Raw genomic sequence first — 16,799 nt, forward strand, 5'->3', positions numbered from 1 at the left:
CAGGGGGTTGGGGCGCCGCCCTCTATCACCCACAGAGCAGGGCCGATCAGGGGGTTGGGGCACCACCACTGTCACACTCAGGGCAGGGCGATGGGATGTTCATGGCTCTTACCCCGTCACACACAGAGCAGGGTTCGTGGGGGGGGGGGGGATTTGGGGCACCGCACCCTGTCACACACAGAGCCGCAGGGCGATCAGGGGGTTGGGGAGTTCCCCCCTATCAGGCACAGAGCAGGGCTGATCAGGGGGTTGGGGCACCTTCCCCTGTCAGGAACAGAGCAGGGCAGATAGGGAGGTTGTGGCCCCGCCCCCTGTCACACACAGAGCCGCAGGGCGATCAGGGGGTTTGGGCGCTGCCCCCTGTCACGCTGATCCCGGTGCCGGGAGGCATATTACCCTTTTGCTATATAGAATAGAGGCCTGGTGCACGGGCGGGGGCCGGCTGGTTTGCCCTGAAGGGTGTCCTGGATCAGGGTGGGGGTCCCCACTGGGGTGCCTGGCCAGTCTGGGTGGGGCTGAGGGCCGTTTTCAAGCTGGCGGGTGACTGAAGCTCCCAACCGCTCCTTTTTTTCTTTTTTCTTTTTTTATTCTGGGCCAGCTTTAGCTCTGAGGCCTGGGCTGCTGAAAGCAGGTTTCTGGCCTTTGTTTACCTTCTGTATTTGATACAATGTTGCGGTCCGGCTGGCTGAAGCCCGGCTGACTAAAGCAGGTTTCTGGGGTTTTGTTTAGCTTCTGTATTTGCAACATAGTTGCTTAGAGTTGCAGCTGAGAGACCGGCAAGTCAGGCGGGGAATGTTGGAGTCCGCTGTCACTGGAGCAAGCAAGCCTCCCTGTTCGCTTCAGTGCAGGGCTGCCGGCCGCCATCTTGACTGGCAGTTAATTTGCATATCGCCCTGATTAGCCAATGGGAAGGGTAGCGGATGTACGGCTAATTACCATGTTTCTCTTTTATTAGATAGGATAAGTAAGCTAACTCATTTCAACTTGTACTCCCAAATCCCAACATTAAATATTTAGGCTGTCTTTTATACCTTACAACTGCTCCAAATCATCTTATTATACAGTGGCAGGACTGACCAAAATAACTTAAGATTTAATATTTTATTAAATGTTAAGGGCTTTTTTGCATTAAATTTTTTTCAATTAGTTTACTAGTACATTCAAGATTTTTCTGTGTATTAATTTTAGATGTACAGCATAATGATTACACAATAATGTACTTTACAGAGTGATACTCCGATATTTCAAAGACCCACCTGGCCCCATACATAGTTATTATGATATTATTGACTATATTTCCCATGCTGTAATTTACAACTCAAACTATTCAGTAACTACCAATTTGTACTTTTTAATCCTTTCACCTTTTTCATTCAGTCTCCCAACCTCCTTCCCTCTATCAATAGTCAGTCTGTTCTCTCTGTTTTTGATGCTGGTGCTTTAGATGTCACTGTTATTTTTCACATATGACTGCCACCAATATTAAGAGCCATTGACTAAAGATCTCAACTTCAGAGGATAAAAAGTAAAATAAATAAATAAATATTCCAATTAGAATTGGAATAAATTATTGAAATAAATTATCTGCAGGTATTATACATATCTGATCATTTATTTATTCAGGATTCTTAAAGGCAGCTTCTACATACAATCTATAAATCAATGTAACTAATATTACTGTGTGTGTTTTTTCATCCGAACACCTGTTTAGCACCTTCCATATATTTAAGACTAAGAGAGGCCCTAGGATTACAAAAATGAATTAATCTTAGTTCTGACTCTAGTTGCAGACACTATCATGTAAATAGGTGTAACACAGAATAACAGAAAAGACAGCAGTGGAAAGACCTCTATAGAACAACTAGAGGCCCGATGCACGAAATTCATGCCCTGGGGGATGTCCCTCAGCCCAGCCTGTGCCCTCTCACAGTCTGGGACACCTAGGGGGATGTCCACCTGCTGGCTTAGGCCAGATCCCCCCCTCCCCCCAGGGATCCTGCAGTCAGACATCCTTCTCGCAGTCTGAGGCTCTCACAGTCCAGGACCCCTTGCTCCTTACCTCCCTGCCTGCAGCGGAGGCAGGAGAGGCTTTCACCACCGCCGCTGTGCTTGCCAGCCATGAGCCTGGCTTCTGGCTGAGCAGTGCTGCATTGAGTGTCTTCCCCAATGGTCAGTGCACATCTTAGTGACCAGTCATGCTGTTGTTCGGATAATTTGCATATTAGGGTTTTATTATATAGGATACTGGAGATGAACACCAAGATGGGAACCCAGCAAATGAGACTGAAAAGGAAAAGTCAGAACTCTCAGAGGACCAAGAGTATGTGTCAGAACTTAAAAAACTGACCCCATAAGATTTGTGTATTTCACATATGTAATTTACTTCTAAAAACTGTAAAGAAATTTTGAACTCTACTTAGCAATTTATTGGTGTGTGGTGGTATTGGTTCAACAATTCTGAAATTACTTTTCATGTATTCAAAGAGTAAACAAATTAGGATGAGGAGGCCAAAATTTTTACTGTTAAGAAAGAGGAATATAAATATGTATATGGGAGACTGGAATGCACCCTATGATATTGAATTAAAATAGGAACTATCAGTACTAACTTAGGGTTTTAAATACAAATGTATGTGCACACACTTGCTTGCTCTGTACACTACATGGGCCTAGAAGAAGTTAACACCTCAGTGCCAATGAGCACACTATAGCTTCCAGGTATGGGTCTCTAAATACCATGCTCTATTAAAACTTAAAGAAATGGCTTATTCCAGGGCTGAGGCTGGGAAGTACAAGGTAAGCCTGGAAAATATTTTTTTCTTTTTTTTAAATCTTTATTGTTCATATTATTACAGATGTCTCTCTTTTCCCCCCCATAGCTCCCCTCCACCCAACCCCAGGCCCTCGCCACCCCACTGTCTGCGTCCATAGGTACTGCATACATGCATATAAGATCTTTGTCCAATCTCTTCTCGCACCCCCCACAAACCCTTCCCCCTGAGAATTGTCAGTCTGCTCCATTTCCATGCCCCTGATTCTATTCCATTCACCAGTTTATTCTGTTGACCAATTTTTTTTTATTCATTTGATTTTTAGATTCACTTGTTGATATGTATTTGTTGTCACTTTATTCATAATTTTTTATCTTTACCCTTTACTTCTTCTTCCTCTTCTTAAAGAATATCCTTCAGGCATTTCATTTAATACTGGTTTGGTGGTGGTGAACTCCTTTAGCTTTTTCTTGTCTGTGAAGATCTTTATCTGACCTTCAATTCTGAATGATAGCTTTGCTGGATAAAGTAATCTTGGTTGTAGGTTCTTGGCATTCATCACTTTGAATATTTCTTGCCACTCCCTTCTGGCCTGCATAGTTTCTGTTGAGAAATCAGCTGACAGTCGTATGGGTACTCCCTTGTAGGAAACTTGTTTTTTCTTGCTGCTTTTAAGATTCTCTCTTTGTCTCTTGCCCTTGGCATTTTAATGATGATGTGTCTTGGTGTGGTCCTATTTGGATTCCTCTTGTTTGGGGTTCTCTGTGCTTCCTGGACTTGTAAGTCTATTCCTTTCACCAGGTCGGGGAAGTTTGCTGTCATTATTTCTTCAAATAGGTTTTCAATATCTTGCTCTCTCTCTTCTTCTGGCACCCCTATAATTCAGATGTTGGTACGCTTGAAGCTGTCCCAGAGGCTCCTTACACTATCTTCAGATTTTTGGATTCTTTTTTTTTTTTTTTGCTCTTCCAGTTGGGTGTTTTTTGCTTCCTCATATTTCAAATCTTTGACTTGATTCATGGGATCCTCTAGTCTACTGTTGAATCTCTGTATATTATTCTTTATTTCAGTCAGTGTATGCTTAATTTCTCACTGGTCCTTTTTCCATTTTTTTGGCATTCTAAGATCCTTGAAGGTCTCACTAAGTTCCTTGGAAGTTTCTAGAAGATTCTTGAGTAACCTTATAACTGTGGTTTTGAACTCTATATCCAGTAGTTTGTTTTCTTCCATTTCTTTCATTTGTGACACGTTTCCTTGTCTCTGCATTTTGGCTGCTTCTCTGTGTTTGTATCTATGTTTTGGGTAGCTGCTCAGTCTCCTTGAGTTGATAGAGTGGCCTTGTGTAGTAGGTGTCCTATAGGGCGAGTGGCTCAGCCTCCCCAATTACCTAAGTGGACAGTCTTGGTGCACCCCTTTGTGGGCTGTGTGCACAGTCTTGCTGTAGTTGAGCCTTGATTGCTATTGGTATCACTGGAAGGAATTGACCTCCAAGCCAATTGGCTGTGAGGACCAGCTGCATCTACAATGGAAGAGCTGCTGTGCAGGAGACACCCTTATGGGGCAGGACTTGCTTCAGTGGGGCTTTGGTGCTCACTGAGTCTGCCCCTTGAGTGTGTCACTTAGGGATGTGAAGAGTTGTAATCTGGTATGGTCTCACACTGATCATTGGGTACACTGGCTCTTGGATCTCCAAGTAGGTGCAAAGTTAGCCACTGCCTGGGGCCACCCAGCAGGAGCTACAGAGAGATCTGCAGATTCCTCCTTTTTGTATGGGGTTTGGAAGTGCCCAGATGGGGCCCAGTTGTGAAGCAAGGCAGGCTGCTGTTGGTGCTGGCCTTAGGCATTCTTTTGATAGCTTTGGGGCTCCCTGAGCCAGCTGCAGCTTGTTTTAGGCTGAGAAAGGACAGGCCATTCATATGCAAAAGCCTCTGCGCACAGCATGGGTGGGGTTGTAAATTGGGTGGGGCAGGGTCTCAGGGAATCGCCAGAGTGGAGCAAACAGCAATGGCTGCCAGTCAGCCTTGCACCAGGTAGGTCCCAGCACAGGAACAATGACCATTGCGAGCACCTCCCTCTGGAAGAAAGCTGCCCCGTGTTCCTGCCGTGATGCCGGATTGTCCAGTTTCTCCCTATATGTGTCTGGGTCCCCCAGAACTTGCCCAGCACTAAAGCTCAGAGCAAGCGGGAACTTGTATCTCCCTCCTGATTAAAAAAAGAGGCACACCTGGGTGCCAGACCAGCCCGTTCCGCACCTCCACACCTCCTACTAGTCTCAGTGTGCTTTCATCATTACCTCTCTAGTTATAGTACTTCCACTCAGCCAGCTTTCCCGTGGTTCTGGATGATAGCTGTTCTGTATTTTAGTTGTAATTTTGATGTGGTGGTAAGAGGCAGCAAGTACAGGCGTTTACCTATGGCGCCATTTTGGTTCTCCTCTTGGAACATATTTTTGTGCCACAAATTAAAGAACTGGTCAAAGAATCCTGGGGACATATTAAAATGACTCAGGAGACAGCCTGATTAGGCTGGGAGCAAAATAAGAAAAGTCTAAAGGAGTCTCCAAAGGGACAGGATAGACCCTTGGATGAAATTCACCTGCTTCTATTCCTTGTGATCCAAGTCTAAGCTGGGCATGGCAGATACTTGGCAGACACAAGGTCACAGTAAATCTTCATGACCTTGGGTTAGAAAGTATTTTCTTAAATATAACATCAAAAACGTAAGTGATTAAAGCAAAAATTCATAGAATGGATTTCATCTTAATTGAAACTTTTGTTCATCAAAGGACCCCTTCAAGAAACTGAAATGACAACCCACAGAATGAAAAAAATAACTTGCAAATCATTATCCAACAAGAAACTTGTATAAAGAATATATAAAGAACTCTTCCAAGTCAACAAGAAAAAGACCAAAAAAATTTTTTTCTTTATTGTTTAAAGTATTACATATGTCTCCTTTTCCCCCCACTGACCTCTCCCCAGCTGATCTCACCCTCCAGCACATGCCCTCACACCCCTACGGTCTGTGTCCATGAATTATGTTTATATGAGTCCTTTGATTGATTTCTTACCCCCTCCCTCACCTGCCTTCCCTCTGAGGTTGGACGGTCTGTTCAATGCTTCTCTGCCTCTGGATCTATTTTTATTCATCAATTTATGTTTATTATATTCCACAAATGAGTGAGATCATGTGATATTTATCTTTCTCTGACTGGCTTATTTAGCTTAGCATATGTTCTACAGGTCCATCCATGCTGTTGCAAATGATGAGAGTTCCTTCTTTTTCACAGCAGTGTAGTATTCCACTGTGTAGATGTATCACATTTTTTTAATCCACTCATCTGGTGATGGGTACTTAGGCTGTTTCCAAATCTTAGCTATTGTAAACTGTGCTGCTATGAACATATGTCCTTTCTGATTAGTGTTTCTGGTTTCTTGGGATATATTCCTAGAAGTGGGATTACTGGGTCAAATTTTTTTGAGGAAACTCCATACTGTTTTCCATAGTGGCTGCACCAGTCTGCATTCCCACCAGCAGTGCAGGAGTGTTCCTTTTTCTCCACATCCTAACCAGCACTTATCATTTGTCAATTTGCTGATGATAGCCATTCTTACAGGTGTGAGATGATACCTCATTGTCATTTTGATTTGCATCTCTCTGATGATTGACTTTGAGCATGTTTTCATGTCTCTTGGCCTTCTATATGTCCTCTTTTGAAGTGCCAATTTAGGTCCTTTGCCAATTTTTTGATTGGATTGTTTATCTTCCTTTTGTTAAGTTGTATGAGTCCCTATAAATGTTGGAGATTAAACCCTTATCGGTGATAACATTGGCAAATATGTTCTCCCATGCAGTGGGCTCTCTTGGTTTGTTGGTTTCTTTTGCCATGCAGAAGCTTTATATTTTGATGTAGTCCCATTTGTTTATTTTCTCCTTAGTTTCTATTGTCCTAGGAGCTGTATCTGTAAGGATATTGCTATGACAAATGTCTGATAATTTGCTGCCTATGAATTCTTCTAAGATTTTTATAGTTTCCCATCTTACGTTTAAGTCCTTTATCCATTTTAAGTTTATTTTTGTGTATTTTGTAAGTTGGTGGTCTAGTTTCAGTTTTGATTTTTTTGCATGTATCTGTCCAATATTCCCAACACCATTTATTGAAGAGACTGTCTTGACTCCATTGTATGCTCTTGCCTCCTTTGTCAAATTATGAATTGAGCATAATGGCTTGGGTCGATTTCTGGGTTCTCTATTCTGTTTCATTGGTCTATATGTCTGTTCTTGTGCCAGTACCAGGCAGTTTTGAGAACAGTGGCTTTGTAAAATAGCTTGATATCTGGGATTGGGATCCCTCCAACTTTGTTCTTCTTTCTCAGGACTGCTGTGGCTATTCAGGGTCTTTTTTCATTCCATATGAATTTTTGGAGAGTTTGTTCTAGGTCTGTGAAATATGCCATTGGTATTTTAATAGGAATTACATTGAATCTGTAGATTGCTTTGGGTAGTATGTTCATTTTAATAATGCTGATTCTACCAATCCATGAACATGGTATATTCTTCCATTTGTTTATGTCTTCCTCTATCTCTTTTTTCAATGTCCTGTAGTTTTTCAAGTACAGGATTTTTACCTCCTTAGTTAAGTTTATTCCTAGGTATCTTAATTTTTTGTTGCAGTAGTAAATGGAATTGTTTTTTTTAGTTTCTCTTTCTGTGAGTTCATTATTGGTGTATAAAAATGCCATATATTCTGGGTGTTAATTTTGTATCCTGATATATTGCTGAATTCATTTATTAAATCTAGTAGTTTTTTGATGGAATTTTTAGGGTTTTCTATGTATAATATTATGTCATCTGAAAATAATGACAGTTTTACTTCTTCTTTTCCAATTTGGATGCCTTTTATTTACTTCTTGTCCAATTTGGATGTCTTCTTGTCTGATTGCTATGACTAGTACCTCCAGTACTATGTCGAATAGGAGTGGTGAAAATGGGCATCCCTATTTTGTTCCTGTTCTTGGGGGAAATGGTTTTAGTTTTTGCCCATTGAGTATGATGTTGGCTGTAGGTCTGTCATATAAGGCTTCTATTATGTTGAGGTATGATTCCCCTATTTCCACTTAGCTGAGAGTTTTTATCAAGAAAGGGTGTTGGATGTTGTCAAAAGTGTTTTCTGCATCAATTGATATGATTATGTGATTTTTGTCTCTCAATTTGTTTATGTGATGTATAACATTTATTGATTTGTGGATATTGTATCTATCTTGCATCCCTGGAATAAATCCCACTTTGTCAAGGTGTATGACCTTTCTAATGTAATGCTGGATCCGATTTGTTAGAATTTTATTGAGGATTTTAGCATCTATGTTCATCAGGGATATTGGCCTGTAATTCTTTGTTTTTGTAGTATCTATCTGGTTTTGGGATTAGGGTAATGCTGGCTTCATAGGAAGAGCTTGGAAGTGTGCCTTCCTCTTGAAATATACAAAGTGATGCAAAGCAAGGGTCTGAATCCAAGAATACTATACCCAGCAAGGCTTTCATTCAAAATTGAAGGTGAAATCAGGAGCTTCACAGACAAAGAAAGGCTAAGGGAGTTTATTACCACCAAGTCATCAATGCAAGAAATGCTAAAGGGACTGCTGTAAAAAGAAGAAATAGAAAGGGAAGAAGGAGCCTGGCATAAAGAATAAAAATGGCAATAAACAAGTACCTATCAATAGTAACCTTATATGTAAAAGGATTAAATGCTCCAATCAAAAGACACAGGGTAGCTCAGCGGATAAGAAAACATGACCCATATATTTGCTATCTACAAGAGACCCACCTCAGAACAAAGGACTCACACAGACTGATAGTGAAGGGATGGAAAAAGTTTTTCAGGCAAATGGAAATGAAAAAAAAGCTGGGGTAGCCAAACTTATATCTGACAAAATAGACCTCAAATTGAAGGCCATAACAAAGATAAGGAGGGCCACTTGATAATATTAAAGGGAGCAATTCAACAAGAGGGTATAACTCTGGTAAACATATATGCACTCAGGGTAAATTGGTAAACTAGACCACCAAATACATAAGAAAACTTCTGGAAGATATCAAGGGAGAGATTGACAGTAATACAATCATAGTAGGGGACTTTAATACCCCATTGACATCACTGGATAAATCCTCTAAACAAAAAATCAGCAAAGAAACAGCAATCCTAAATGACTCACTAGATCAGATGGAACTAATCGACATGTTTAGAACACTTCACCCCAAAGCTACAGAATATACATTCTTCTCAAGTGTACACAGGACATTTTCAAAGACAGACCACATATTGGGACACAGGCAAATTCTCTTCAAATTCAAGAAGACAGAAATATCAAGCATCTTCTCAGATCACAATGACATAAAATTAGAAATCAACTACAATAAAAACAATGAAAAAAATCAAACACTTGGAGGCTAAATAGCATGCTATTAAACAATGATTGGGTTACCAAAGAGATCAAAGAAGAAATAAATAGCATCCTGGAAACAAATGACAATGAAAACACAACAATCCAAAATTTATGGGACATAATGAAAGCAGTCCTGAGAGGGAAGTTCATAGCTCTACAGCCCTCCCTCAAAAAAACAAGAAAAAATGGTAATAAATTATCTAAACCTAAAACTCAAAGAATTAGAACGAGAGCAACAAGAAAAGCCCAGAGTAAGCAGAAGAAAGGAAATAATAAAGATCAGATAGAAAATAAATGACATACAAAAACATTTAATGAAACCAAGATCAATGAAACCAAGAGCTGGTTCTTTGAAAGGATAAACAAGATTGATGAACCTCTAGCCAGGCTTGCCAAGAAACAAAGAGAGAGGACCCAAGTAAGCAAAATCAGAAATGAAAGAGGTGAAATAACAACTGATCCCACAGACACACACACAAAAAATACTACAAATAACTACTTCAAAATACTGGACAACCTAGATGAAATGGTCATATTCCTAGAAAAATACAATCTTCCAAAACTCAAGCAGGGAGAATCAAAAAACATGAAAAGGCCGATATCTACTGATGAAACTGAAGCAGTAATCAAAAAACTTCCAGCAAGCAAAAGCCCTGGTCTGGGGGGCTTCACCGGGGAGTTCTACCAAACATTCAAAGAAGAACTAAAACCTATCCTCCTCAGACTATTCAAAAAAAAATTTTTTTTAAATAGGCAAATCATTTGAATTGGCGTTTCTCTGAAGAAGGTATACAAATAGGCAATATACACATGAAAAGATACTTAATATCTTTAGTCTTTAGGAAAATGCAAATCAAAGCCATAATAAAATACCATTTCACACACACTAATATGGCTAAAAAAAAAAAAAGAAGACAATAGCCAATGTTGTTGAAGATGTGGAGAAATTAGAACCCTTATATTACTCGTGGGAATGTAAAATGGTGCAGCAATTTTGAAAAACAATTAGGAAGCTCTTCAAAATGCTAAACGAAGTTATATGACCCAGTAAATACACTCCTAGGTCTATACCCAAAAAAATGAAAACATATGTCCTCACAAAAACTGAACACAATTGTATAACAGCAACATTATTCATAGCAGTCAAAAAGGGGAACAATCAAAATGTTCAACTGAAGAAAAGATAAATAAATGTGGTGTATTCAAGCAGCAGAATATTCTGCTATGAAAAGGAATGAATCACAATACTTGCTACAGCATGGATGAAACCTGAAAACATAATGCTAAAAGTGAAAGAAGCCAGTCATAAAGGCCATATGATTCCATTTATGTGAAATATCCAGAATAGTCAAATCCATATATTTAAAAGGAGATCACTAGTTGACTGGGCCTGAGGCAAGGAAGGAAGGAGAGTAAGAAAGTGGTGTGACTATTAGAGAGTAAGTGGTTTCTCTTTGGGATGTTGAAAAAGTCCTAAAAATAGATGGTTGCACAATTCTGTAAATGTACTGAAAAATACTGCACTATGCACTATAAATGGGTGAATTTTATAGGTTAAACAATACACGTATAAGAAAAAAATGTATGCTGAGCACCAGAAGCCAGATCTAAAAGAGTCCATATATGTGAAATTCTTAAATAGGCAAAAGTAAAGTACAGTGATAGAAATCAGAGAGCAGCTGGCTGAAGGGGAGAGCTGAGCAGAATGAGGAACTTTCTGGAGTGGGGAAGATGTGGATTAAATGCGTTATGTACATTTGTCAAAACTGAAACTCTACAGTTAAGATTTATATGTTATGCTGCATATAAATTATGTCAATAAAAGCTAAACATAAAGAAAAATCCCGTAAAAACTGAGGTTTTAAAAATGACTATTCTTAGCTTACAATACTCTTGTGGCTTAGAAAATCAAGGGGTATTCAGGTCTACTTCCCAGTTGATTTGCTAAGAAAATCTACAGGACTTGACACACAGCTATACTCACAGCTATGATTTATTACTGTGAAAGAATACAAAGCTAAATCAGCAAACGGAAAAGGCAAGGGCACAGTCCACAGGAAACCGGCACAAGCTTCTAAAAGTCCTCTCCCTGTGCAGTCACACAGGACATATTTAATTCCTTCAGCACCAAACTGTGACAACACCTGAAATACTGTCAACCAAGGAAGCTCTTGAGAGACTCAGTGTCCAATGTTTTCATTGGGGTTGGTCAGGTAGGCACCCTCTGCCTAGTATATCTTGAGATTATAGACTCTCAGAAGAAAAACAAGTATTTAGCATAAACTACATTGGATTTTACAAATAACTTAAACACAGCAAGCCACTCTTAGCATTTAGGAAATCCAAGCCTCCAGACACCAACCAAGGGCCAACCTTGCAATCAAAACCTTTCTAAGGATAGCAGTTTCCGATCTATTATGTTATCTCTTTTCTGCACAGGTATGATATCTTCAACTTATTCTAACAATAATAACAATCATGACAACAATATGGAAAAAAGAAAAATAATTTAAATATGCTGAAATATTAATAACTGGTGAACATGGTTAAGGAGTTTATGGGAGTTCTTTATACCTAGTATTCTTACAATTTTTCAAGTTTGAAATTATTCCAAACTAAAACATAGAGGAAAAAATTAATAGGGATTTTATCTCTACATACAAAAAATTTAAGTAATATCTAGAAATAACATCAATAAAAACATGTTTGCTTACATACAGGAACTATAAAGTTGTACTGAGAGTTAGTAAATGTTTTAAAAAAATTTCGTGTTACAGAATGAAAATATTAAATATCACAAAAATTTCAGTTAGTCCCATGTCCTTTTGAGTTGTAGTGAACATGTGATTTTATTAGCGTAGCATCCTCTTCCCCACTTCTTGTAATAACAGGACCTTTCCTTCCCCATGGAGGGCCCATCCATTCACATGCTTCAGGTGAGGCTGACCCCACAAACCCCTCATCCCCATGACCATTTCCACCAAACTAGGCCTTGGTGATTTCAGCTGCTATACTTCTGGCCACAGTAACTGGCTCAGAAATAAGCACCTGACTCAAATTGGACCAATTAGGTAAAGTATTAGGAAAAACTCCTCCTGGTTGTTAGACTGTGAAGATGAGTCTTAATTTCCTATGGCCATCTTACCATGGGGTGAGAGCCAGGAGAGGATTGAAACCATGTAAAAAAGAGCAGAGCCAGAGACAGTGCTCAGACAACATACTTTGAGTCCCCTGGATCCAACCTTACCTGAAGCTACCATATATCTGGAATTCTCAATGATAAAATTAATACTTTTTTTTATATCCTTAGCTAGTAAATTAGGTTTTTGCCTCTTATGACCAAGTGTGTTAAGTAGCATATAATTAAAATCCCAATGGGATACGTTTGGAAAAAAGTTATTCTAACTATTAAAAATATAGGTAAAAAAATAGATAAAATAGTAGATTAAATAAGGTAGATGACCCTAAAAGACTATATCATATCTATATAACTCATGAGCAAAGAAACAACATAAATTAATAAAATATAAATTATTTGAAAATAATAAGTATTGGGAAAATTCATTATCTACACTAATATAAGACAAAGATGCTAATTGACCGTACCTTCACTATGCCCTAAGCCATGCCCACCAGCCAATCAGAGTGACTATATGCAAACTAAGCCAGCCAAGATGGTGGCCGGCAGCCATGGAGCTGGAGCAAGCAGAAGGCTTGGTTGCCCGAGCGATGGAAGAACCCAAGCTTCCCGCCTGCCCTGAGCCGGCTGTGGCCTCCACTAATGGCAACAAAGTTTCAATTATAGAAGACAAATAAATCCCAGATACCTGCTTCCAGCCAGCCTCCACTGGGAGCTTGGGTGGCTGGGGGTTGTGGCCAGCCTGCAAACAGCCATCAGTCCCTCATCCAGGCTGGCCACACACTCATGGGGTGAGGGTCCCCGCTGGGGGACTTAGCCAGCCTGAAAATGGCCCTCAACCCCTCATCCAGGACGGCCAGGCACCCCAGCGGGGACCCCCACCCTGAAGGGGCTGTGGCCAGCCTGCAAACAGCCATCAGCCACTCACCCAAGCTGGCCACACCCGCATGGGGTGAGGGTCCCCGCTGGGGGGCTTGGCCAGCTTAAAAACGGCCCTCAGCCCCTTACCCAGGCTGGCCAGGCACCCCAGTGGGGACCCCCCCTGAAGGGGATATGGCCAGCCTGCAAACAGCCCTCAGCCCCTCACCCAGGCTGGCCAGGCACCCCAGGGGGAACCCCCACACTGAAGGGACTGTGGCCAGCCTGCAAACAGCCATCAGCCCCTCACCCAGGCTGGCCAGGCACCCCAGAGGGGACCCCCACCCTGAAGGGGCTGTGACTAGCCTGCAAACAGCCATCAGCCCCTCACCCAGGCTGGCCAGACACTCCTATATAATAAAAGGGTAATATACAAATTGACCCTAACAGCAGAACGACTGGGAATGACTGGTCCCTATGACACACACTGACCACCAGGGGGCAGATGCTCAATTCAGGAGCTACTCCTGGTGGTCAGTGCACTCCCACAGGGGGAGCTCTGCTCAGCCACAAGCCAGGCTGACGGCTGCCAGTACAGACGTGGTGGCGGGACCCTCTCCCGCCTCCTCAGCAGCGCTAAGGATGTCCGACTGCAGCTTAGGCCTGCTCCCCACTGGCAAGTGGACATCCCCCGAGGGCTCCCCAGCTGCCAAAGGGAAGTCTGACTGCCAGCTTAGGCCCAATCCCCCAGGGAGTGGGCCTAAACCAGCAGGTGGTCATCCCCCGAGGGGTCCCAGACTGCGAGAGGACACAGGCCGGGCTGAGGGACCCCCCCAAGTGCACAAATTTTTGTGCACCAGGCCTCTAGTTTAAAATAATAAAATAGAGCCTCATCTCAAAATCCCCCACATTAACTGCCCAAAGTAGTCCAAATGAAGGGGAAAGACATCGATACGTACCTAAATTCTTTTCCAGCCACTGATGTCCTTCAATTAGTTGGTCAATTATGGCAAAATAATGTGCAGCAGCTTCATCAGGCATAACCCAGCCACCTGTTACAATTTCCAACTGACCATTTTCTAGTAAACTAGAAAGAAAATAATGTAAGAATTTACATTAATATATAAGAAAAGTTCAAATAAATTAAAATCAGCATAAACATTCGGGACAGCCTTTAAATAAATTGGTATTTATTATACTAATTGTTAAAATATTTTTTTAAACTAATGAATGAATTTCAAAATTAGGACCCTTGAATGTCTGAGGTGACCACCCCCCCATCCTAGGCCTGCAGGACACTTTGGAAGTTCCTGTTCATCAGGGTATAATCTCCCTCACAACCTCAAAGGTTCCTGATAGCAGGAGCCACATCTGATTTATTTCTAAATCTTGCAAGCACCTAGCAAAGTGCTTTACTCAGAGTATATGCTTGATGAGTGTTTATTGGAGGACTGTCACTTTAAGCATGGCATTTGTTTCAAAACCCCTATATTGAAAAATCAATATTTATTTTGGCCCCACTGACACTGGTAAGTTAATCATACAAGCTACACAGAAGGAGAAGCTAGTAAATAGCACATGCCTCTGGGAATACAGGAAACATTATAAAGCACTTTGCTCAAGATTCAGTTAAAATGTAGGCTACATAGTTTATTTTTCATTATTGAGTGAAAAGCTCTAACATTATCATTATCTGTCCATTGGATACTCCTTTCTTTGCCACAATATCATAAAAGGTAACTAGATCTCCAGTCCTAGAAATATTCAATTATTATAAGAAGATACTTTCCTTTGATAAGGAAAAAAAGAAATCAAACTATTAAAAATTTGATGAAGTACCTGAGGAAATATAAAAGTCAAGAATTTAAGCAAACAACTTAAGTGCCACAGACTTGTCGATTTGCAACAAGATGGTTTGGAAAATGGTGTAAAGTTTCAGGAAAAAAAGCAACTTTAATAAGGATACACATCATTGGATACCCACCAATAGCAGCCAAGTACCAAGTCAAATTTAGCTGAAGCAGAGCAAAGGCATAAAAGACAGAGAAGTATTTTCCTACAAAGCCTTTAACAGAAGCCACAGCATTAACACAACATCTGATTTATTCAAACATATGCATGATCATATACCAGCAACAGAGTGAATATTGGACACAATTTCTAAAAATGAATGAAAGAATGATTCCTTGCAAGAAATTTAAAAATGTTAATTAAATCTGTACTGCCATAGGAATCACCAACTAATATAATTTCGCATGGAGAACAGGACGGCTCATTATATTGTCTAAAGAAAACAAAATGTGCAGTCAAACCTCAGATTCTCACAGGCCCAAATCAAGAACTTATAATTTAAAACTTGTATTTCTTCAAGAATACAAACTAAATTCAAGACTATTAGTACTGCTCTTACCGTCAGTGGACTTAGCCTCTAGTTAGTTCTTTTTCTCATCTTCCTGGTGATTGCCTGAGTTAGCCATGCTCTAGATGCCATGGACCAGACCCCCACTTCTTACGCTTTATGCCCAGTACCTGGAAGCCTGAGATGTTGGACGGATTTGGGATTTAATCTCTAGCCATCAAATATAGAAACTTGACTTCCTTATCTCAGTATTTCCAAACATATCTTTTGGAAAATTTCAGAAATAAATTATTTACTACTCTTAATTAGAAAAATAAGGACTAAAATGAAAAGTCACTCCAATGGTGGAATTTTTCATCTATATCAATTTTACTACATAATTCCAGTCCCATAGGCATGAATATGCTCCAAGGAACAGCCAAACAAGCAATGAATAACACATACTATACACAGCAACTAAACTCCTAAGCTCCATTTGTCAATAATCTAGTTCTTACCCCCAACATGATGCCTGAGATGCTACTATAATCATGTATTAAATTATTTTCTACACATAATAATCACTTTAAGGATTATTCTGTCTATTGTTTTGGGGAATGCATAAAAAGCCTCCCACTCATTAAAATGTTTTGCAGAATTTTCTTACCTATATTTTTTTTTCTGTCTATCTTCCCCATCTTAGTTGGTCCCTCTCATAACCTAGAATTCCTTCACCACTCTCTGTTACCTCCTGTTTTAACTGGTTAGTTCTAATCACCTTTCAGGTTTCAACCTGAATACTGCCTGTTTCAGGAAGCCTTCCATAACCTCCTTACTTCCATAGAAGATAACACTTTATTATGGTACTGTGTTTAGTTATGTCTTCCATGCTCTACCCTGAGGGTTGGGACCAGGTCAGTTGCTCATCTCCTGTATCCCTGAAGTCTAGCACAGTAAATATTTGTTGAATGAATGATGGAGTAAATAAGGGAAGGCTTCCGAGATGAGGTAATATTTCATCTGAGTCTTGAAAAATGAATAGGATTGAGATGGTCTAATGTATAGAGGGGGGGAAAAATCTAAGCTGAATTCATGGACAAATTTCTAAGAAGCGGAAAAAGCATGTGCCTGAGGACACCCACATGGCTCAGCAAGGCCAGAAGTGATAAGAGGTAAGGGTGGACAAGTAAGGAGGAATCAGAGAAAAAACGCCAGTATGTGCCAGGCAAAAAAGATTCTGACATTGAAGT

The 16,799-nt window shown here is 40.4% G+C and overlaps 1 protein-coding gene across 3 annotated transcripts in view; it reads right to left on the reverse strand.

The window, feature by feature from the left end:
- MAN2A1 (mannosidase alpha class 2A member 1) overlaps nt 1–16,799 on the reverse strand; it is a 154,218-nt gene that overhangs the window by 96,180 nt on the left and 41,239 nt on the right. For all 3 annotated transcript variants that reach the window (XM_023749139.1, XM_023749184.1, XM_023749158.1), the window contains one exon: nt 14,171–14,298. In XM_023749139.1, coding sequence (XP_023604907.1) covers nt 14,171–14,298 — 128 coding nt within the window. The remainder of the gene's footprint in view (nt 1–14,170; nt 14,299–16,799) is intronic.

The sequence above is a fragment of the Myotis lucifugus genome, unplaced genomic scaffold (genome assembly GCF_000147115.1).
Source record: "Myotis lucifugus unplaced genomic scaffold, Myoluc2.0 scaffold_0, whole genome shotgun sequence".
NCBI lineage: Eukaryota > Metazoa > Chordata > Mammalia > Chiroptera > Vespertilionidae > Myotis > Myotis lucifugus.